This window comes from Coregonus lavaretus, assembly GCF_964263955.1.
Source record: "Coregonus lavaretus genome assembly, chromosome: 40".
NCBI lineage: Eukaryota > Metazoa > Chordata > Actinopteri > Salmoniformes > Salmonidae > Coregonus > Coregonus lavaretus.
This window is the reverse complement of record NC_140027.1, coordinates 12,272,875-12,296,748: the sequence shown is the minus strand read 5'-3', so window position 1 is coordinate 12,296,748 and position 23,874 is coordinate 12,272,875. Positions and strand designations below refer to the sequence as shown.

General features: G+C 42.6%; 1 protein-coding gene across 1 annotated transcript in view; it reads left to right on the top strand.

Moving 5' to 3' along the window:
* Positions 1 to 23,874, top strand: part of eml6 (EMAP like 6) — a gene marked incomplete at both ends in the record, with an annotated part of 73,532 nt that overhangs the window by 10,739 nt on the left and 38,919 nt on the right. The window contains 18 exons of the mRNA XM_084156591.1: positions 213 to 414; positions 883 to 1,020; positions 1,330 to 1,586; positions 1,915 to 2,124; positions 4,129 to 4,296; positions 4,578 to 4,684; positions 6,091 to 6,191; positions 6,483 to 6,669; positions 7,033 to 7,138; positions 11,042 to 11,135; positions 11,333 to 11,433; positions 12,186 to 12,388; positions 12,881 to 12,992; positions 13,344 to 13,471; positions 13,605 to 13,746; positions 14,589 to 14,741; positions 21,458 to 21,589; positions 23,613 to 23,701. Of these exons, the coding sequence (XP_084012717.1) occupies positions 213 to 414; positions 883 to 1,020; positions 1,330 to 1,586; positions 1,915 to 2,124; positions 4,129 to 4,296; positions 4,578 to 4,684; positions 6,091 to 6,191; positions 6,483 to 6,669; positions 7,033 to 7,138; positions 11,042 to 11,135; positions 11,333 to 11,433; positions 12,186 to 12,388; positions 12,881 to 12,992; positions 13,344 to 13,471; positions 13,605 to 13,746; positions 14,589 to 14,741; positions 21,458 to 21,589; positions 23,613 to 23,701 (2,630 nt within the window). The remainder of the gene's footprint in view (positions 1 to 212; positions 415 to 882; positions 1,021 to 1,329; positions 1,587 to 1,914; positions 2,125 to 4,128; positions 4,297 to 4,577; positions 4,685 to 6,090; positions 6,192 to 6,482; positions 6,670 to 7,032; positions 7,139 to 11,041; positions 11,136 to 11,332; positions 11,434 to 12,185; positions 12,389 to 12,880; positions 12,993 to 13,343; positions 13,472 to 13,604; positions 13,747 to 14,588; positions 14,742 to 21,457; positions 21,590 to 23,612; positions 23,702 to 23,874) is intronic.

Sequence of the window (23,874 nt, the reverse complement as noted above, 5' to 3'; positions counted from 1 at the left end):
TTATCCCCTTATCCCTAATTGGCATAAATAATTCCTAATTTCCACTGCAATAGCTGATGTGTGGTGAGCTTCCTAGCGCAAAAATAGTATTTATTTTTTATTTAACCTTTTCTTTATCTTATCCAGGAATTACCATTAATGTCAGAAGGCCTCCTTTTAATAAGGGAGACCTGAGTGTATTTGTTCTGTCTCTTCCATTCCTATTTTCCTAGGTCTGTCAATCCGTAGTGTTTGCTGGAAGGCCGACCGGGTCCTGATGGGCACCCAGGACAGTGAAATCTTCGAGGTGATGGTGCGAGACCGGGATAAGCCGCTGCTCCTCATGCAGGGTCACAGTGAGGGCGAACTCTGGGCCCTCGACCTTCACCCCAAGCAGCCGGTGGCCGTAACCGGCAGTGACGACCGGTCAGTAAGGTAAGTGGTATTCCAAAACGCCTTTAATCTGTCCCCCCAAAAAACATATCATCCCAGGACACGGCATGAGGTGACTATCCTAGAAAAAGAAAAGCAAGGGTATTCAGATGGCTGCATAGATTTTGAAATGTATTTTAGGGACGTACAGGTGGCAGTCATTTCAACGTGTCTTGACAGTTAACACCAGGCTGAAGCGTGTCCGGCTCCCCTCCCATGTCATAACAGTATGCAATGCATTACCCATAATCTTTCCCTTGCCTCTTAAAACTTGTTAAAATGGACTAGTTCTCATCTACAGAGGGCCATCTCACGTATTCCACTGTTGTCCAGGTTATTCCACTGTTGTCCATTAATTCCACTGTTGTCCCCTTACTATTCCACTGTTGTATCATTTTCCACTGCTGTCCCCTTATTCCACTACTTTCCCTGTTTGACCCTTCACCTTGATGCTCTGTATCTCTGTTACAGGCTCTGGAGTTTATCCGACCACACTCTTATTGCCCGCTGTAACATGGAGGAAGCCGTACGCAGCGTCTCCTTCATCAATGACGGCTCTCAGCTTGCCCTGGGAATGAAGGACGGCTCCTTCACTGTGCTCCGCGTCAGGTGAGTTACCAGAACAAATGCTCCGCACTATTTTTTTTTCCAGTTATGCTGGATTTGTAGGATTTTTTTACTATGTTGTATTTTACAGTCTGCTATTTATCTAATTCGTTTTGATAACGATAAAACTGTAATTACACAACTATGTAATACCATAATAATATTTTAGTTTTTTTATGGGATGTATTGTAACAATGATAAACTGTTTTGGTACCTACTCTGAAATGTTTTGAGTTTGTAATGTAAAAAAATATAAAAATAAACAGGACTGTAAAATAATGCGTTGTCTTTTTATCTCCTCCGTGTCCCCAGGGACATGACGGAGGTGGTGCACATCAAAGACAGGAAGGAAGTCGTCCACGAGCTGAAGTTCTCGCCGGACGGCTCTTACCTGGCGGTTGGCTCCAACGACAGCCTGGTGGACATCTATGCCGTTGCACAGCGCTACAAGAAGGTGGGTGAGTGCAACCACTCCACCTCTTTCATCACCCACCTGGACTGGTCGGTGGACAGCCGCTTCCTGCAGACCAACGACGGGGCAGGGGAGAGGCTCTTCTACAGAATGCCAGGTAAAACCACTCTTAAATATTATAATAGGATGGCCTGACTGGTCTAATGTCTACCGGGTCGACATAGGTTCGATTCCGGCCTACTGCTCTTTGACATAACCTCTCACTATCTTATCAATAAAAAATAAAAAAATCCATTAAAAAATCCAAGAATACAATAAAAGGGTACAGTAACACTTCACCTTAAAGGTGCAATATTCAGTCCAATCAACAACAAAGAGGACACCCCGCTACTGTTTTGGTAAACAGTTGATGGATTGGAGAAATGTAACCAGTTGATTTACAGTTGAGTGACATGTCTCTATGCTCTTCTCCCTCTTCTCTATAGCGGGGAAGCTCCTTACCAAAGAGGAGACTAAGGGAATCCATTGGATGACCTGGACAGGCATCATCGGGCCCGAGGTCAACGGGATCTGGCCCAAGTATGCCAACGTCACAGACATAAATTCCGTGGACGCCAACTACAGCAGTGCTGTGCTGGTGACTGGGGATGACTTTGGCCTCGTCAAGCTTTTCAGGTTCCCGTGTATTAAGAAAGGTCAGGCCAAATGTGTTTTCTTACAACATGCAGCGTGCCTATAGCAAATATGTTCTTAGTTTTTTTGTTATAGATGCTCTACAGATGGTGATACTATCTGTTGATAAGCAACTGCTTGTAAGGTTAGGGTTAGGTTTAGAATAAGGGTTAGGGTTAGTAGATAGTTGGAATGTTACTGCTAGTCTAGAGAATCCACAGATGGACTATATGGTTACAGTTTTTTTCCCCACACACAGTACCAGTCAAAAGTTTGGACACCTATTCATTCCAGGGTTTCTTTATTTTTAACTATTTTCTACATTGTGGAATAATAGTGAAGACATCAAAACTATGAAATAACACATGGAATCATGTAGTAACCAAAAAAGTGTTAAACGAATCAAAATATATTTTATATTTGAGATTCTTCAAAGTAGCCACCCTTTGCCTTGATGACAGCTTTGCACACTCTTGGCATTCTCTCAACCAGCTTCATGAGGTAGTCACCTAGAATGCATTTCAATTAACAGGTGTGACTTCTTAAAAGTTAATTTGTGGAATTTCTTTCCTTCTTAATGCATTTGAGCCAATCAGTTGTGTTGTGACAAGGTCGGGGTGGTATACAGAAGATAGCCCTATTTGATAAAAGACCAAGTCCATATTATGGCAAGAACAGCTCAAATAAGCAAAGAGAAACGACAGTCCATCATTACTTTAAGACATGAAGGTCAGTCAATCAGGAACATTTCAAGAACTTTTAAAGTTTCTATAAGTGCAATCGCAAAACCATCAAGCGCTATGATGAAACTGGCTCTCATCAGGACCGCCACAGGAAAGGAAGACCCAGAGTTACCTCAGCTGCAGAGGATAAGATCATTAGAGTTAACTGCACCTCAGATTGCAGCCCAAATAAATGCTTCACAGAGTTCAAGTCACAGACACATCTCAACATCAACTGTTCAGAGGAGACTGCGTGAATCAGGCCTTCATGGTCTAATTGCTGCAAAGAAACCACTACTAAAGGACACCAATAATAAGAAGAGACTTGCTTGGGCCAAGAAACACGAGCAATGGACATTAGACCGGTGGAAATCTGTCCTTTGGTCTGATGAGTCCAAATTTGAGATTTTTGGTTCCAACCGCCGTGTCTTTGTGAGACGCAGAGTAGGTGAACGGATGATCTCCGAATGTGTGGTTCCCACCGTAAAGCATGGAGGAGGAGGTGTGGGGGTAATTTGCTGGTGACACTGTCTGTGATTTATTTAGAATTCAAGGCACACTTAACCAGCATGGCTACCACAGCATTCTGCAGCGATATGCCATCCCATCTGGTTTGCGCTTAGTGGGACTATCATTTGTTTTTCAACAGGACAATGACCCAAAACACACCTCCAGGTGGTGTAAGGGCTATTTGACCAAGAAGGAGAGTGATTGAGTGCTGCATCAGATGACCTGGCCTCCACAGTCACCCGACCTGAAGATGGTTTGGGATGAGTTGGACCGCGGAGTGAAGGAAAAGCAGCCAAGTGCTCAGCGTATGTGGGAACTCCTTCAAGACTGTTGGAAAAGCTTTCCTCATGAAGCTTGTTGAGAGAATGCCAAGTGTGCAATGCTGTCATCAAGGCAAAGGGTGGCTACTTTGAAGAATCTCAAATATAACACTTTTTTGGTTACTACATGATTCCATATGTGTTATTTCAAAGTTGTGATTTCTTCACTATTATTCTACAATATAGAAAATAGTAAAAATAAAGTAAAACCATTGAATGAGTAGGTGTCCAAACTTTTGACTGGTACTGTGGGTCACCATGATAATCTATAATGATGGAATTCAATCATCTGAAAAAATATACTTTATTGATAGCCATAACGCTACCATTACCAGGCAATGTTATGGCCATCATATCAAGACATATCTTATTTTAAAAAATTTCCCAGCTCAGCTTCCTAATATACTGTGTTTTATATATGTTATGTCCCACTTGGTTTCCTTAAATGCCTTATTGTGTGGTCTTTGTGAAACAGCGGCTAAATTCAAGAAGTACATTGGCCATTCTGCCCATGTGACAAACGTGCGCTGGTCCCATGATCTCCAGTGGGTATTGAGCACTGGAGGGGCGGACCATGCCTTGTTCCAGTGGAAGTTTCTTCCAGAGGGGGTGATGAATGGCGTCCTGGAACCCCTCCTTCAAGGTGACGATTGCTGGATTACAAATTTACCCCAAGCCCCTACCCTTAAATTTTTGTCAGGAATTTATCTCCAACCCTTACATTTATGTCACCTGGTGAATGTGCTGTCATAGTATTTTGTCTGTTTATCTTCTGTCTGAATGGTATGAAAGAATGTAACTGTAAATGTCAAGTCTGGGTGATGAGTTGTTGGTTTGATCTACCTATTTATTTATCTATATCTATTGAATGGTCTTCATAAAGGTCAAAGGTCATCTATCCTGTGTTTGTGTTTGCATCTCCAGAGGGGTACGCGGATTCAAACAGTGGAGAATCTGACTCGGATGTGTCTGACGTTCCGGAGCTTGACTCTGACATTGAACAGGAGGCCCAGATCAGCTATGAACGACAGGTGGAGTAAAATATGCTGTGGAATAAGCCAATGCACTATTCCCCCCCCCCACACCTATTGAAGCCCTAGTAAAGATATTAAAGTATTTTGGAAAGCATTTTTTCACAGAAGCAAAGCAGGCCTTGCTATTGTCTCTTTTCCCTAGTAAAAGTGATACTGGGATTGGCCACTGTCTTGTAAAGGATTATACACTACATGTCCAAAAGTATGTAGACACCTGCTCGTCGAACATCTCATTCCATACTCATGGGCATTAATATGGAGTTGGTCCCCCTTTGCTGCTATAACAGCCTCCACTCTTCTGGAAAGGCTTTCCACTAGATGTTGGAACATTGCTGCGGGGACTTGCTTCCGTTCAGCCACGAGCATTAGTGAGGTCGGGCACTGATGTTGGGCGATTAGGCCTGGCTCGTGGTCGGCATTCCAATTCATTCCAAAGGCGATAGATGGGGTTGAGGTCAGGGCTCTTTGCAGGCCAGTCAAGTTCTTCCACATCGATCTCGATTAACCATTTCTGTATGGACCTCGCTTTGTGCACGGGGGCATTGTCATTCTTAAACAGGAAAGGGCCTTCCCCAAACTGTTGCCACAAAGTTGGAAGCACAGAATCGTCTAGAATGTCATTGTATGCTGTAGCCTTAAGATTTCCCTTCACTGGAACTAAGGGGTCTAGCCCAAACTATGAAAAACAGCCCAGAACATTATTCCTCCTCCACCAAACTTTACAGTTGGCACTATGCATTGGGGCAGGTAGCGTTCTCCTGGCATCCGTTAAACCCAGATTTGTCCGTCGGACTGCCAGATGGTGAAGCATGACTCATCACTGCAGAGAACGTGTTTCCACTGCTCGGGATTCCAATGGCGGTGAGCTTTACACCACTCCAGCAGACGCTTGGCATTGCGCATGGTGATCTTAGGCTTGTGTGCGACTGCTCGGCCATGGAAACCCATTTCATGAGGCTCCCAACAAACAGTTATTGTGTTAACGTTGCTTCCAGAGGCAGTTTGGAACTCGGTAGTGAGTGTTGCAACCGAGGACAGACGATTTTTCGCGGTACGCACTTTGTGGTCCCGTTTCTTGAGCTTGTGTGGCCTACCACTTCGCGGCTGATTCGTTGTTGCTCATAGGCGTTTCCACTTCACAATAACAGCACTTACAGATGACCAGGGCAGCACTAGCAGGGCAGAAATTTGACGAACTGACTTGTTGGAAAGGTGGCATCCTATGACAGTCACTGAGCTCTTCAGTAAGGCCAATCTACTGACAATGTTTGTCTATGGAGATTGCATGGCGGTGTGCTCGATTTTATACACCTGTAAGCAACGGGTGTGGCAGAAATAGCCGAATCCACTAATTTGAAGGGGTAACATAATAACATTTGATCTGATCTTAAACTGTCTCCTAGGTTTACAAAGAGGACCTCCCACAGCTGAGGAAGAAGCTAGTGGGCTCACTGAAACGACAGAAGGCACCAGACGAGGGGCTGCGTTTGCAGTTTGTTCACGGGTAAGACACCTCAAGGGTGACTGTAAATGTATGTACTGTCAGGCCACTTCAGATACTTGTGCAGTGTTTATTTTAAAAAAAAACATTTTGCCATGCAGCAGGTATCTATTAAATTCTACACGTGCTTAAAGAATTTCCGCCAGAGTATGTTCTGCTGCGAAGTACCATAAAGTATCCAATAGCCTTGTTTCGACTATCAGGCCAGGTGAGGCCACGCTACTTTTAATCGACCAGTTAACATCAAATTATCCTGTAACTATAGATCTTTTCTGTCATTTCCTCATTGCACAGGTACAGAGGTTGTGACTGCAGGAACAACCTATTCTACACCCAGGCGGGGGAGGTGGTGTATCATGTGGCAGCCGTGGCTGTGGTCTATAACCGTCAGCAGCACGCACAGCGTTTCTACCTGGGTCACGACGACGACATCCTCAGCCTCACCGTCCATCCGCTGAAGGACTACGTTGCCACTGGACAGGTAGACCCCCAACGACATATTCATTTCAGTTTATTTACCCTACCTTTTCTGTCTCTCTCACGCTTTTGTAATAGCCTATACTGCTACAATCCACCACCATGTAATTGCATAGGAGTTCCGAGGCAACTACTACACTTATAGGGGCAACTGAAGTTAGTGTTACCATAATTTTTTAAAATCCTGTTTTCTTAAATTGCCATGGCATATTTAAGAGTGAGTATTTATATTCATGGTATATTTTAAGAGTGAGCATTTATAGTTAAATTGGAAGCTCTGTACCAACTCTGATATTTTAGCAATGTACTGTATTTAGCATCCACTATGCATTTTGAATTTTAAAGTTGAATTTGTCCCCATGCTCAGGTTGGAAGGGACCCAGCCATCCATGTGTGGGACATCCAGACACTGAAGTGCTTGTCCTTGCTGAAGGGCCATCACCAAAGAGGGGTGTGTGCACTGGAGTTCACAGGTAGGCCTGTTCTTATGCTCAATGTTGGGGAGGGACTGTATTTTCCTTAGGTTTACTTTAGATGTGTTCGCTCGCTGGTAACAACACAGATGACAGACAGTAGATTCACAGTTGACTGATGTTTAATAAAGATTAAGTTTGGCACTTGATTAAATGATGTAACATGGGCTAGGCACTTGAGTGGCAATGGCTTTGATTGACAGCTTATTGTTAACCAATAATCTAAATGCACACTTGTCTGCTCTACCTTTGGTAGACTGAAAGGTAGACTCAGCAATATGACAGGTCCTCTTTATATCGCTTTATTAGTGGTACTGTGCTTAGAACATAGCTGTATCATATTCATGTGGTTCCTGAGATGGTAGCCCTTCACACTTGTCCCCATATACGGGTTGAAAATGGCAGATTTGGGCACTAATAAGCGCCTAAATTGGAACGTAGTGGCTGTACAGTAACATGCTATACATGACGTCAGAGCTCTGGCTCTGCGCTTCAAAGCGCTGTATGGGTTTTGACTGACAGCCGTTCTGAACTTGAGCACCGCACGCAACAAGAAGTTGCCCCCCCCCCCCATCCCTCCTGGTAATTGGGCAACCTTTGCACATACAGTGTCAATCTTTATGATCACTTTGTTTGATGTACAGTTACAAGATGACATGTTGTCATACGCTGGGTTGTTCTGAACAGAATGAGCCTATGTTTGTGTCTTTTCAGCACACGCATCTGAATGCACTCATGACTACTTTCTTTGTGCACCAAAATGATGATCTGCTTCTCTGTATTGCCTTGCGAATGCCTAACAATTTAAGATTGTATTTTATAACTTAGCTAGTCATGTTGGCAATAGAACAAGCTTTCAAATCATGCCCACCTGACCCAGATTACGATTAATAATGGACCGTTTTTGCGAAAACAACAACAGTCATTTTGTGATTGCGGGGATGCAGGGTTGTGTTCCGAACGAAACCGCTACAAGTGTGCTTGCTCTAGTTCCTCAACGGCACAGCTAGGAGAGCTAAAAAAGTACCTTATAGTTGAAGACTCTTCTTTGAGTCATAAAAGTGCATTGAAATTGCTTAGGAATTGTGAACACTTTGGAGTGGTGTGTGTGGCGACTTGGAGACACCATTAGTCCTCTCACTCAACCTAGTATTTGTTTGTCTAATGTTGCACCTACCCCACATTTTCCAGGAATCAAATTGTATTTGTCACGTGCCGAATACAACAGGTGTAGCTCTTACCGTGAAATGCTTACTTATCAACCCCTTAACCAAGAATGCAGAGTTTTTCTTTTTATAGTAAGAAAATATGTGAAAAAATTAATAATAAAAAACAAGTAACGCAATAACGAGGCTATATACAGGGGGGTACCGGTACCGAGTCAATGTGTGCAGGTACAGGTTAGTCGAGGTAATATGTAAATGTAGGTAGGGGTAAAGTGACTATGCATAGATGATAAACAGATAGTAGTAGCAGCAGCGTAAAAAAGGGGGTCAATGCAAATAGTCCCGGTAGCCATATGATTAACTCTTTAGCAGTCTTATGGCTTGGGGGTAGAAGCTGTCAAGGAGCCTTTTGGACCTAGACTTGGCGCTCTGTTACCGCTTGCCATGCGGTAGCAGAGAGAACTGTCTATGACTTGGCTGGAGTCTTTGATACATTTTAGGTCCTTCCTCTTGGTATAGAGGTCCTGGATAACAGGAAGCTTGGCCCCAGTGCTGTACTGGTCCGTACGGACTACCCTCTGTAGCGCCTTGCGGTCGGATGCCGAGCAGTTGCCATACCAAGCGGTGATGCAACCAGTCAGGATGCTGTCGACGGTGCAGCTGTAGAATTTGAGGATCTGAGGAACCATGCCAAATCTTTTCAGTCTTCTGTGGGGGAATGTGCGTTGTCGTGCCCTCTTCACGACTGTCTTGGTGTGTTTGGACCATGATAGTTTGTTAGTGATGTGGGCTCCAAGGAACATGAAGCTCTCGACCCGCTCCACTACAGGCCCGTCGATGTGAATGGGGAGTGCTCGGCCCTCCTTTTCCTGTAGTCTGCTATCAGCTCCTTTGTCTTGCTCATGTTGAGGGAGAGGTTGTTGTCCTCCTCCCTATAGGCTGTCTCATCATTGTCGGTGATCAGGCCTACCACCGTTGTGTCGTCTGCAAACTTAATGATGGTGTTTGAGTCGTGCGTGGCCACGCAGTCGTGGGTGAACAGGGAGGACAGGAGGGGAGTAAGCACGCACCCCTGAGGGGCCCCCATGTTGAGGATCAGCGTGGCAGATGTGTTGTTGCCTACCCTTACCATCTGGGGGCGGCCCGTCAGGAAGTCCAGGATCCATTCGCAGAGGGAGGTGTTTAGTCCCAGGGTCCTTAGCTTAGTGATGAGCTTTGAGGGCACTATGGTGTTGAACGCTGAGCTGTAGTCAACAAACAGCATTCTCACATAGGTGTTCCTATTGTCCAGGTGGGAAAGGGCAGTGTGGAGTGCAGTAGAGATTGCATCATCTGTGGATATGTTGGGGTGTTATGCGAATTGTAGTGGGTCTAGGGTTTCTGGGATGACTGTTGTGAGCCATGACCAGCCTTTGAAAGCACTTCATGGCTACAGACGTGAGTGCTACAGGGCGGTAGTCATTTAGGCAGGTTACCTTGGCGTTCTTGGGCACAGGGACTATGGTGGTCTGCTTGAAACATGTAGGCATTACGGACTCAGTCGGGAGAGCTTGAAAATGTCAGTGCAGGCACTTGCCAGTTGGTCCGCGCATGCTCTGAGTACGCGTCCTGGTAATCCGTCTGGCCCTGCGGTCTTGTGAATATTGACCTGTTTAAAGGTCTTACTCACATCGGCTATGGAGAGCGTTATCACGCAGTCGTCCGGAACAGCTGGTGCTCTCATGCATGGTTCAGTGTTGCTTGCCTCGAAGTGAGCATAGAAGGCTCACTTCTATGCTCATCTGGTAGGCTCGTGTCACTGGGCAGCTCGCTGCTGGGTTTCCCTTTGTAATCCATGATAGTTTGCTAAATGTTTCTGAATGTATCCAGAGTATTTTCAGATTTTGTTATCAACAAATGCAGCGAAAAGTACAGTAAATGTAAAATGCACATAAAATCAACAGTGAAGGAGGAGATCGCAGCAGCGGTGTTCTTTGTGGCTCGGCTAGCAAAGCGCCACGATTTGTTTTAATGACGTATAGAGCTGGTCTTTTTTTTTTAAACAATCTTTATTAAGAGCTGTCATTTTATTGTGAGGAACTGCAGTTTTATCAGATTTTTTTCCTTCAGTTTTTTCCTGTTATGTTAGTGATCTTTAATTCAATACAGCTCAAGTCTGTCAATTTCTGCTCAACCAAATTCAATACAGGATCAATCAAATAACGGAGGACAAAACAGAAAAAGTCTAAAACTGTAGCTCCTCACAATAAAATGACAGCTCTTAATAAAGATTGTTTAATAAAGAAGACCAGCTCTATAAGACATTAAAACAAATCGTTTGGATTCAGGCTTGTCAGGTGAACTTGTGTACTCACCTTTTGGTCTAATCATTTTCCCATTATTTCCAAACTGTTCCCTTTCATGGTTATGCATATGCTTTTCATATTTCTTCTGTAAGAAACATTTCAATTTAACCCTATCCATATAGGCCAATTCCCACAAGTGTAAAGGGTTAAACACTTCTGCAGGCATTGCGAGATCTGATAAGCTGTGCAGCTCGACTGTGATAGACGACCTGGAACAAAGGGATACCAGATTTCTTGATTGCTCCAATAGCTGTCACAAATTAAATTGTGTCCATGTTTCTGGATGTCTAAAAGCTGCTGACTTTTACTGTATGCGGCTGTATGAACACATGAGAGGATGGGATAACAAAGAGGGCATAACAAAATGGCTGTCTCTTCCCTTTGGCCCGCAGTGGATGGGAAGAGTCTTGTTTCTGTGGGCATTGACGAAGGTCATTCCATCGTGTTGTGGGACTGGAAGAAAGGCGAGAAACTGGCAAAAGCAAGGTACAGTATGCATTCAATAATCCAGGACATTCCCATTCAAGGTTATTTACCTCCATCCACAACTGTTCAAGCATTCCTATGGAATAAACACATAAATCAAGATGTAAAGATTGACTAAAAAGGGTGATTGATTGATTGAAAAACATTGATGGAGAACAAGACAGACTGTTGTGTGGGTTTCTCTTTTCATTCCCTAGGGGCCACAAAGATAAGCTTTTTGTGGTGAAATGCAACCCCTTCCGTATGGACAAGCTTGTCACCGTGGGAATTAAGCATATCAAATTCTGGCAACACACAGGTATTCCCCATGATTATTTCCATTCCCAATATCAAGTTAATTTAGCAACAGTTGTTTTTCCTGGGGTTCACACAAAACATGGTGGCACTTTATTTTACGCAACAAAAATTTATTTACTAAGAAATTACACGATAAATGGTAATTATTCTGCAATGTCCATGTAAGAATTGTGATATTTAACAATGGTTTGACAATGCAACTGTTCAGTAAAGTATGAATTACTATGAATTACTTTGTTGCACTCTAACATACAGTGGCTTGCGAAAGTATTCACCCCCCTTGGCATTTTTCCTATTTTGTTGCCTTACAACCCGGAATTAAAATTGATTTTTGGGGGGTTTGTATCATTTGATTTACACAACATGCCTACCACTTTGAAGATGCAAAATAAATTAATAATTGAAACAAACAGAAATAAGACAAAAAAACAGAACCCCCCCCCCCCCCCCTTTGTAGAGTATTTGGACTATTTTGTGTATGTCCATTACATGAAATCCAAATAAAAATCAATTTAAATTACAGGTTGTAATGCAACAAAATAGGAAAAACACCAAGGGGGATGAATACTTTTGCAAGGCACTGTATTATCTAAATGAACACCATACAAACTATTAAAGTGTGGCAGTTCACTTTGGCAACAGTACTGTTTTGTTGTTGTGGCATTGTAAAAAAAAAACGACAAAGTTTAAACTTCGACTCTGAACTCTTTAAGAAATAGCTTTGTATGAAAGACTGCATGTGTTGGACCCAAGGTGGAGGACTCACATTCAAAAGGGGTATCTTTGGAAACCTCGGAAAGCTAGAGACCATGATGTCCGTCTGCTACGGGCGCTCGGAGGACCTGGTTTTCTCAGGTTCCACCACTGGGGATGTATACATCTGGAGAGAGACCACCCTCATGAAGGCCATCAAGGCCCACGACGGTCCAGTGTTCGCCATGTGCTCTCTTGACAAGGTACCTGGTCTCCCCAACCATCACGTAACAGTAAACTCTTTTGACTAGTACTTATTGCCTCACTTTATGAGCCGGTTTCCCAGACACAGATTATCCTTATCCTGGACTAAAAAGTATTTATAATGGAGATTCTCCATTGAAAATTGATTTTTTTTGGTCCAGGACTAGACTTAATCTGGGAAACCAGCCCCAAAACTGTCCTTCTCTAGATTAATTAACAGGATATCTTTACTTGGCAGCTCAGTACTCCATCAGCAGACATAGCACATGCCTACTCTTCTTTACTCATCTATGCATGATCTTGACCTGTAGTTTACTTGTAGACCTAGGTAGAATATAGAATACATATGTCACGTAATGGTTACCTTGGAAACTGCAGCAGAACACAACTTGGATCTAAATGAGTGAAGGCAGTGATTGATCGAAACAAGAGAAAAAGGAATTGGGCGATGATTATTCCCCCCTGGTGACAGTCCCCTCGTTCTCTCACAGGGGTTCGTGACTGGGGGCAAGGATGGCGTGGTGGAGCTATGGGATGACATGTTTGAGAGGTGCCTGAAGACCTACGCCATCAAAAGGTCTTCGCTGTCTGCTTCATCTAAAGGTATGCTGTCTTCACTTTGTTTCTCACTATCCACCATTTCTTCACATCCAAAAGCAGGCTATTATAGACTATTATATAAAATAATGTAAGCCATGTACAGTATCTCACCCCTAAAGCTATTCTCCAGGTAAATTTGTCAAAGAATTCAAGCAGTAATTTACCAATATTGATAAATACTATGATTATGAATAAATGAATGAATACATTATTAATTTATTGAAAAAAATGAATGAATGCCATAGGCAGCAACAACTTCCATCAGTACAAATAATGGTAATTGTTGCCGTTTGCTTGCTGCTATTTTGGAATTTATGTTTGCTCTTTGGCATCACCTCCTGCTTCTTTCCTTAGGATTGCTGCTGGAGGACAACCCATCTATCCGCGCCATCACCCTTGGACATGGACACATCCTTGTGGGGACCAAAAATGGAGAGATTTTGGAAATTGACAAGAGCGGCCCAATGACCTTGTTGGTTCAGGTGCGTGGAGGGGGAGGATGTAATAGTTAGACTTAAGATCAGAATTTATGCAGATTTTCACTCTGTGTATGTCTGTCTTAAAAATCCTAACAAATGGTTTGACAATTACGTGTGTGTGTGTGTGTGTGTTTAGGGTCACATGGAGGGTGAGGTGTGGGGTTTGGCTGCTCACCCTCTTCTTGCCATATGTGCCACTGTAAGTGACGACAAAACGCTCAGAATCTGGGAACTCTCCGCCAACCATCGCATGGTAGCAGTCCGCAAACTTAAAAAAGGTACCTGCTATTATTTTGTCTTGTTAAATATATAATTGAAAAAAAAATATTCTGGTACATCTGCAATGTGTGTATATATATAGAAAAGTGTGTGGTTGTACACACATCCTTAAAAAACTTAGGTGCTGGGCTAATGAAGAATACTTGAAAAGAACAGAAAGGCCCGCACACTGAATATGCTCCCAATTACCACCTTTATTGAAAACGTTTCAATCAACAAGGATCTTCGTTAGGTCAAAAGATCTGCAATGCATGACATTTAAAACAATAGGGCCTTACAATGATATATTTCAATATGCTCTATATGCAGTAGTGAAAGACACAACCACTGTCCCCCAAAATTAAATATAAAAAACCTTGCTATTCAGTAGCAAGTATCTTCAAAATTATCCTCTCAAAATACAGCATTATGAGAGTGTCTGCAATTTTTCTTTCTACCTCCATGTACAGTACCAGTCAAAAGTGCTCAGTATATGTGGGAACTCCTTCAAGACTGTTGGAAAAGCATTCCAGCTAACTTCCTCATGAAGCTGGTTGAGAGAATGCCAAGAGTGTGCAAAGCTGTCATCAAGGCAAAGGGGTGTCTACTTTGAAGAATATTAAATATAAAATATATTTTGATTTGTTTAACACTTTATTGGTTACTACATGATTCCATATGTGTTATTTCATCGTTTTGTCTTCACTATTATTCTACAATGTAGAAAATTGTAAAAATAAAGAAAAACCCCGGAATGAGTAGGGGTGTCCAAACTTTTGACTGGTACTGTATGTTTAAAATATTTGTTTGTGTGACTGAAATCATCATCATGTATCATAGCTAAGGTTTCTTTTTATTTGAGGCGGTAGATGCTGTGCCTTTTCTCCTGATGGGAAGGCCTTAGCCGTGGGCCTGAATGACGGCAGTTTCCTGGTGGTGAATGCCGACACCTTGGAGGACATGGTGACCTTCCATCACCGCAAAGAGGTCATCTCAGATATCAGGTTCTGCCAAGGTATTTCCAGGATGTGGTCATGTGTTAAATATTCAAATATTTTTGCAGACTAGGGTTTAATCGCGGGAACAGGGTTTCCGAGATTTACAGAGTTTTCCCGACCAAACCCACTCCTGACGACATGGATTGGCCTAGTTACAGTTTTTACTTAAATCGGCTAAAAAATCTATGGCAAGACTTGAAAATGGCTGTCTAGCAATGATCAACAACCAACTTGACAGAGCTTGAAGAATTTAAAAAAGAATAATGTTCAAATATTGTACAATACAAGTCTGCAAAGCTCTTAAAAACTTACCCAGAAAGACTCACATCTGTAATCACTGCCAAAGGTGATTCTAACATGTATTGACTGAATGGGTTGAATACTTACAGTTGAAGTCGGAAGTTTACATACACTTAGGTAGGCGTTATTAAAACTCATTTTTCAACCACTCCACAAATTTCTTGTTAGCAAACTATAGTTTTGGCAAGTCGGTTAGGACATCTACTTTGTGCATGACACAAGTAATTTTTCCAACAATTGTTTACAGACAGATTATTTCACTTAAAATTCACTGTATCACAATTCCAGTGGGTCAGAAGTTTATATACACTAAGTTGACTGTGCCTTTAAACAGCTTGGAAAATTCCAGAAAATGATGTCATGGCGTTAGAAGATTCTGATAGGCTAATTGACATCATTTGAGTCAATTGGAGGTGTACCTGTGGATGTATTTCAAGGCCTACCTTCAAACTCAGTGCCTCTTTGCTTGACATCATGGGAAAATCTAAAGAAATCAGCCAAGACCTCAGGAAAAAAATTGTAGACCTCCACAAGTCTGGTTCATCCTTGGGAGCAATTTCCAAATGCCTGAAGGTACCACGTTCATCTGTACAAACAACAATACGCAAGTATAAACACCATGGGACCACGCAGCCGTCATACCGCTCAGGAAGGAGACGGGTTCTGTCTCCTAGAGATGAACGTACTTTGGTGTGAAAAGTGCAAATCAATCCCAGAACAACAGCAAAGGACCTTGTGAAGATGCTGGAGGAAACAGGTACAAAATTATCTACAGTGGGGAGAACAAGTATTTGATACACTGCCGAATTTGCAGGTTTTCCTACTTACAAAGCATGTAGAGGTATTGGCATTCCATTTCTATCATAGGTACACTTCAACTGTGAGAGACGGAATCTAAAACAAAAATCCAGAAAATCACATTGTATGATTTTTAAGTAATTAATTTGCATTTTATTGCATGACATAAGTATTTGATACATCAGAAAAGCAGAACTTAATATTTGGTACAGAAACCTTTGTTTGCAATTACGGAGATCATACATTTCCTGTAGGTCTTGACCAGGTTTGCACACACTGCAGCAGGGATTTTGGCCCACTCCTCCATACAGACCTTCTCCAGATCCTTCAGGTTTCGGGGCTGTCGCTGGGCAATACGGACTTTCAGCTCCCTCCAAAGATGTTCTATTGGGTTCAGGTCTGGAGACTGGCTAGGCCACTCCAGGACCTTGAGATGCTTCTTACGGAGCCACTCCTTAGTTGCCCTGGCTGTGTGTTTCGGGTCGTTGTCATGCTGGAAGACCCAACCACGACCCATCTTCAACGCTCTTACTGAGGGAAGGAGGTTGTTGGCCAAGATCTCGCGATACATGGCCCCATCCATCCTCCCCTCAATACGGTGCAGTCGTCCTGTCCCCTTTGCAGAAAAGCATCCCCAAAGAATGATGTTTCCACCTCCATGCTTCACGGTTGGGATGGTGTTCTTGGGGTTGTACTCATCCTTCTTCTTCCTCCAAACACGGCGAGTGGAGTTTAGACCAAAAAGCTATATTTTTGTCTCATCAGACCACATGACCTTCTCCCATTCCTCCTCTGGATCATCCAGATGGTCATTGGCAAACTTTAGACGGGCCTGGACATGCGCTGGCTTGAGCAGGGGGACCTTGCGTGCGCTGCAGGATTTTAATCCATGACGGCGTAGTGTGTTACTGATGGTTTTCTTTGAGGCTGTGGTCCCAGCTCTCTTCAGGTCATTGACCAGGTCCTGACGTGTAGTTCTGGGCTGATCCCTCACCTTCCTCATGATCATTGATGCTCCACGAGGTGAGATCTTGCATGGAGCCCCAGACCGAGGGTGATTGACCGTCATCTTGAACTTCTTCCATTTTCTAATAATTGCGCCAACAGTTGTTGCCTTCTCACCAAGCTGCTTGCCTATTGTCTTGTAGCCCATCCCAGCCTTGTGCAGGTCTACCATTTTATCCCTGATGTCCTTACACAGCTCTCTGGTCTTGGCCATTGTGGAGAGGTTGGAGTCTGTTTGATTGAGTGTGTGGACAGGTGTTTTTTATACAGGTAACGAGTTCAAACAGGTGCAGTTAATACAGGTAATGAGTGGAGAACAGGAGGTCTTCTTAAACAAAAACTAACAGGTCTGTGAGAGCCGGAATTCTTACTGGTTGGTAGGTGATCAAATACTTATGTCATGCAATAAAATGCAAATTAATTACTTAAAAATCATACAATGTGATTTTCTGGATTTTTGTTTTAGATTCCGTCTCTCACAGTTGAAGTGTACCTATGATAAAAATTACAGACCTCAACATGCTTTGTAAGTAGGAAAACCTGCAAAATCGGCAGTGTATCAAATACTTGTTCTCCCCACTGTATATCCACAGTAAAACGAGTCCTATATAGACATAACCTGAAAGGCCGCTCAGCAAAGAAGAAGCCACTGCTCCAAAACCGCCATAAAAAAGCCAGACTACGGTTTGCAACTGCACATGGGGACAAAGATCGTACTTTTTGGAGAAATGTCCTCTAGTTTGATGAAACAAAAATGGAACTGTTTGGCCATAATGACCATCGTTATATTTGGAGGAAAACGGGGGCAGTTTGCACGCCGAAGAACACCATCCCAACCGTGAAGCACAGGGGTGGCAGTATCATGCTGTGGGGATGCTTTGCTGCAGGAGGGCCTGGTGCACTTCACAAAATAGATGCCATCATGAGGAAGGAAAATTATGTGGATATATTGAAGCAACATCTCAAGACATCAGTCAGGAAGTTAAAGCTTGGTCGCAAATGGGTCTTCCAAATGGACAATGATCCCAAGCATACTTCCAAAGTTGTGGCAAAAAGTCTTAAGGACAACAATGTCAAGGTATTGGAGTGGCCATCACAAAGCCCTGACCTCAATCTAATTGAAAATGTGTGGGCAGAACTGAAAAAGCGTGTGCGAGCAAGGAGGCCTACAAACCTGACTCAGTTACACCAGCTCTGTCAAGAGGAATGGGCCAAAATTCACCCAACTTATTGTGGGAAGCTTGTGGAAGGCTACCCGAAACGTTTGACCCAAGTTAAACAATTTAAAGGCAATGCTACCAAATACTAATTGAGTGTATGTAAACTTCTGACCCACTAGGAATGTGATGAAAGAAATAAAAGCTTAAATAAATCATTCTCTCTACTATTCTGATATATCACATTCTTAAAATAAAGTGGTGATCCTAACTGACATAAGACAGGGAATTTCTACTAGGATTAAATGTCAGGAATTGTGAAAAACAGAGTTTAAATGTATTTGGCTAAGGTGTATGTAAACTTCCGACTTCAACTGTATCTAATCAAGATATATTAGTGTTTTATTTTTCATGAATTTTTTCAAATGTTAGAATTTCTCTTCCACTTTGACATTATAGATTATTTTGTGTAGATCGTTGACGAAAATGACAAATCAATTTGAATCCCACTTTGTGTCACAATAACGTTTAGAAAAAGTCAAGGGGTGTGAATACTTTCTGAAGGTATATATACAGTACCCGTCAAAAGTTTGGACACACCTACTCATTGAAGGATTTGTCTTTATTTTTACTATTTTTCTACATTGTAGAATAATAGTGAAGACATCAAAACTATGAAATAACACATGTAATCATGTAGTAACCAATAAAGTGATAAACAAATGAAAATATATTTTAGATTTGAGATTCTTCAAACTGCCTATGACAGTTTTGCACACTCTTGGCATTCTCTCAACCAGCTTCACCTGGAATGCTTTTCCAACCGTCTTGAAGGAGTTCCCACATATGCTTAGCACTTGTTGGCTGCTTTTCCTTCACTGCCGTCCGACTCATCCCAAACCATCTCAATTGGGTTGAGGTCGGGGGATTGTGGAGGCCAGCTCATCTGATGCAGCACTCCATCACTCTCCTTCTTGGTAAAATAGCCCTTACACAGCCTGGAGGTGTGTTGGGTCATTGTCCTGTTGAAAAAGAAGGTATAATCCCAAATCAGATGGGATGGCGTATCGCTGCAGAATGCTGTGGTAGCCATGCTGGTTAAGTGTGCCTTGAATTCTAAATAAATCATAGACGTGTCACCAGCAAAGCACCCCCACACCATAACACCTCCTCCTCCATGCTTTACGGTGTGAACTACACATGCGGAGATCATCCGTTCACCCACACTGCTTCTCACAAAGACACAGCGGTTAGAACCAAAAATTGGACTCCAGACCAAAGGACACATTTCCACCGGTCTAATGTCCATTGTTTGTGTTTCTTGGCTCAAGCAAGTCTCTTCTTATTATTGGAGTCCTTTAGTAGTGGTTTCTTAGAAAGATTACTGGAGGTTGTTTAATTTATTTACCCAAGAGAGCATACAGTGAGGGAAAAAAGTATTTGATCCCCTGCTGATTTTGCACGTTTGCCCACTGACAAAGAAACGATCAGTCTATAATTTTAATGGTAGGTTTATTTGAACAGTGAGAGACAGAATAACAACAAAAAAATCCAGAAAAACGCATGTCAAAAATGTTATAAATTAATTTGCATTTTAATGAGGGAAATAAGTATTTGACCCCCTCTCAATCAGAAAGATTTCTGGCTCCCAGGTGTCTTTTATACAGGTAACGAGCTGAAATTAGGAACACACTCTTAAAGGGAGTGCTCCTAATCTCAGCTTGTTACCTGTATAAAAGACACCTGTCCACAGAAGCAATCAATCAATCATATTCCAAACTCTCCACCATGGCCAAGACCAAAAGCTCTCCAAGGATGTCAGGGACAAGATTGTAGACCTACACAAGGCTGGAATGGGCTACAAGACCATCGCCAAGCAGCTTGGTGAGAAGGTGACAACAGTTGGTGCGATTATTCGCAAATGGAAGAAACACAAAAGAACTGTCAATCTCCCTCGGCCTGGGGCTCCATGCAAGATCTCACCTCGTGGAGTTGCAATGATCATGAGAACGGTGAGGAATCAGCCCAGAATTACACGGGAGGATCTTGTCAATGATCTCAAGGCAGCAGGGACCATAGTCACCAAGAAAAAAATTTGGAACACACTAGGCCATGAAGGACTGAAATCCTGCAGTGCCCGCAAGGTCCCCCTGCTCAAGAAAGCACATATACATGCCCGTCTGAAGTTTGCCAATGAACATCTGAATGATTCAGAGGAGAACTGGGTGAAAGTTTTGTGGTCAGATGAGACCAAAATGGAGCTCTTTGGCATCAACTCAACTCGCCGTGTTTAGATGAGGAGGAATGCTGCCTATGACCCCAAAAACACCATCCCCACCATCAAACATGGAGGTGGAAACATTATGCTTTGGGGGTGTTTGTCTGCTAAGGGGACAGGACAACTTCACCGCATCAAAGGGACGATGGACGGGGCCATGTACTGTCAAATCTTGGGTGAGAACCTCCTTCCCTCAGCCAGGGCATTGAAAATGGGTCGTGGATGGGTATTCCAGCATGACAATGACCCAAAACACACGGCCAAGGCAACAAAGGAGTGGCTCAAGAAGAAGCACATTAAGGTCCTGGAGTGGCCTAGCCAGTCTCCAGACCTTAATCCCATAGAAAATCTGTGGAAGGAGCAGAAGGTTTGAGTTGCCAAACGTCAGCCTCAAAACCTTAATGACTTGGAGAAGATCTGCAAAGAGGAGTGGGACAAAATCCCTCCTTGTTGTTAATCTGTCTCTCACTGTTCAAATAAACCTACCATTAAAATTATAGACTGATCATTTCTTTGTCAGTGGGCAAACGTATAAAATCAGCAGGGGATCAAATACTTTTTTCCCTCACTGTATATCTATGGGCTTTTATGTTTTTCTGTCGTAATGTGCAGTAGCCTATATCATACAGTATGTAGCCTATTGGATAACGGCACAATCATTTGGGATTTTTCAGGCTTGGCCTCATAAAATGTATTTAATGTAGAGCTCATCTGGCTCGGATAGCATCAGGCTTGAATTTTCATGCCGATCAAAGCTCTAATCAAATCCAGACGTACTTACTGTATATGCTTTAGAATGACAGTTCCGGTTTTGGTGGGAAATACCAGATTAGCCAGGAGAAAAGTGATTTATTCTCGGGATGGAACATTTTATAAAATACCAGGAAAATATTAAATCCTAGTGCAGAGGTTGGGTGGTAACAATACCAGACACATTTACCACTTCCCACTGGAGACTGGGATTCAGACCCTGCATCCACCCTTCTCACGGTTTCTCCCACTTACCTGTCTATCCCTCTGATTTTCTTACTGTGTGAATAAAGTGTAAAAACACTTAAACACTTAAACATTTATATTCATGTTTACAAGTATTTATTGACAAAATATTTTTGGGCCTGTTGTTTTTGCAAACAAAGTTGTATGTTTTCAAGGTCTGTTAACTCTACAGTTTTCACTCTGCCATATCCCCCTCCAGATGCTGGAAAATACCTCGCTGTGGCCTCTCATGACACTTTTGTGGACATTTACAATGTGCTGACCAGCAAGAGAGTGGGCATCTGTAAAGGAGCTTCCAGCTACATCACCCACATTGACTGGGATGCCCGTGGTAAGTGAAAGGAATAGAAATGCCTATACACTTGGCTTGGGAGGTCTAGTGGTTAGTGTCTCCAGTACACATGTATACATGTGTCGGTGTGGGTTTAAATTCGTCCCACTGTCCTTTGACACATTCTCCTCCTATCTTTTTCTACTATCAATCGTTGTACAACTCAATATCTGTCTGTTTAATAAAAATCGGACAATAAAAAAGAAAAATACCTGGGGGGGGGGGGATAAATAAATACCCATTCTGCACACTGTATACAGTGCCTTCGAAAAGTATTTTTCTACATTTTGTTACATTACAGCTTTATTCTAAAATTGATTAAATAAAAATAAAAAATACTTAGCAATCTACACACAATACCCCATAATGACAAAGCAAAAACAGGTTTTTAGAAATGTTAGCAAATTTATTAAAGATAAAAAAACAGAAATATACCTTATTTACATAAGTATTCAGACCCTTTGCTATGAGATTCGAAATTGAGCTCAGGTGCATCCTATTTCCATTGATCATCCTTGAGATGTTTCTACAACTTGATAGGAGTCCACCTGTGGTAAATTCAATTGATTGGACATGATTTGGAAAGGCACACACCTATCTATATAAGGTCCCACAGTTGACAGTGCATGTCAGAGCAAAAACCAAGCCATGAGGTCGAAGGAATTGTCCGTAGAGCTCCGAGACAGCATTGTGTCGAGGCACAGATCTGGGGAAAGGTGCCAAAAAATGTCTGCAGCATTGAAGGTCCCCAAGAACACAGTGACCTCCATCATTCTTAAATGGAAGAAGTTTGGAACCACCAAGACTCTTCCTAGAGCTGGCCGCCTGGCCAAACTGAGCAATCGGGGGAGAAGGGCCTTGGTCAGGGGGGTGACCAAGAACCCGATGGTCACTCTGACAGCTCTAGAGTTCTTCTGTGGAGATGGGAGAACCTTCCAGAAGGACAACCATCTCTGCAGCACTCCACCAATCAGGCCTTTTATGATAGAGTGGCCAGACAGAAGCCACTCCTCAGTAAAAGGCACATGACAGCCCGCTTGGAGTTTGCCAAAAGGCACCTAAAGACTCAGACCATGAGAAACAGGTCTGATGAAACCAAGATTGAACTCTTTGGCCTGAATGCCAAGTGTCACGTCTGGAGGAAACCTGGCACCATCACTACGGTGAAGCATGGTGGTGGCAGCATCATGCTGTGGGGATGTTTTTCAGGGACTGGGAGACTAGTCAGGAATGAGGGAAAGATGAACAGAGCAAAGTACAGAGAGATCCTTGATGAAAACCTGCCCCAGAGCGCTCAGGACTAGGGCAAAGGTTCACCTTCCAACAGGACAACGACCCTACACACAACCAAGACAAGTCTCTGAATGTCCTTGAGTGGTCCAGCCAGAGCCCGGACTTGAACCCGATCGAACATCTCTGGAGAGACCTGAAAATAGCTGTGCAGCAACGCTCCCCATCCAACCTGACAGAGCATGAGAGGATCTGCAGAGAAGAATGTGAGAAACTCCCCAAATACAGGTGTGCCAAGCTTGTAGTGTCATACCCAAGAAGAATCGCTGCTGTACTCACTGCCAAAGGTGCTTCACAAAGTACTGAGTAAAGGGACTGAATACTTATGTAAATGTAATTTTTAAGTTTTTTAAATTGATTTTATAAATGAGCAAATATTTCTAAAAACCTGTTTTTGCTTTGTCATTATGGGGTATTGTGTTTAGATTGATGAGGGGAAAAAAATGAAAATTTTTGAATACGGCTGTAACGTAACAAAGTGGAAAAAGTAAAGGGGTGTTTTTGTATAGTTTATTGCAGTGATTTTCTAGTTAAAGGTCTTTGTCTGGCAGCGAATTTAGACCAATTACAGATTGGGCCTTTAGTAGTCATTGATTCTAGTTGCAGTCTACTTTGTTGTGATGTTGCTATCCACCCTTCTTCCCGTACATGCACTTTTCTCTTACGATTCAGCCCTAAGAGTAATATTTATACTTTTTTCAAGAGCTATTATTGTTTTTAATCCTGAATAAAGGGAAATTGCTACAAGTCAACACTGGTACCAAAGAACAACTATTCTTCGAGGCCCCAAGAGGAAGGAAACAAACTATCAATATTGCGGAGGTTAGAGTATACATTTTTTATTTATTTTGATATGTCCCTTGATTTTGTCATGTGCTCCTGCTATTTATGAAATCACAAATCAAAATTATAGTGTCTGTCACACAGATGTCAGAGGTGAAAGATTATATGTACATGTACAGTGCCTTACAAAAGTATTCATCCCCCTTTGCGTT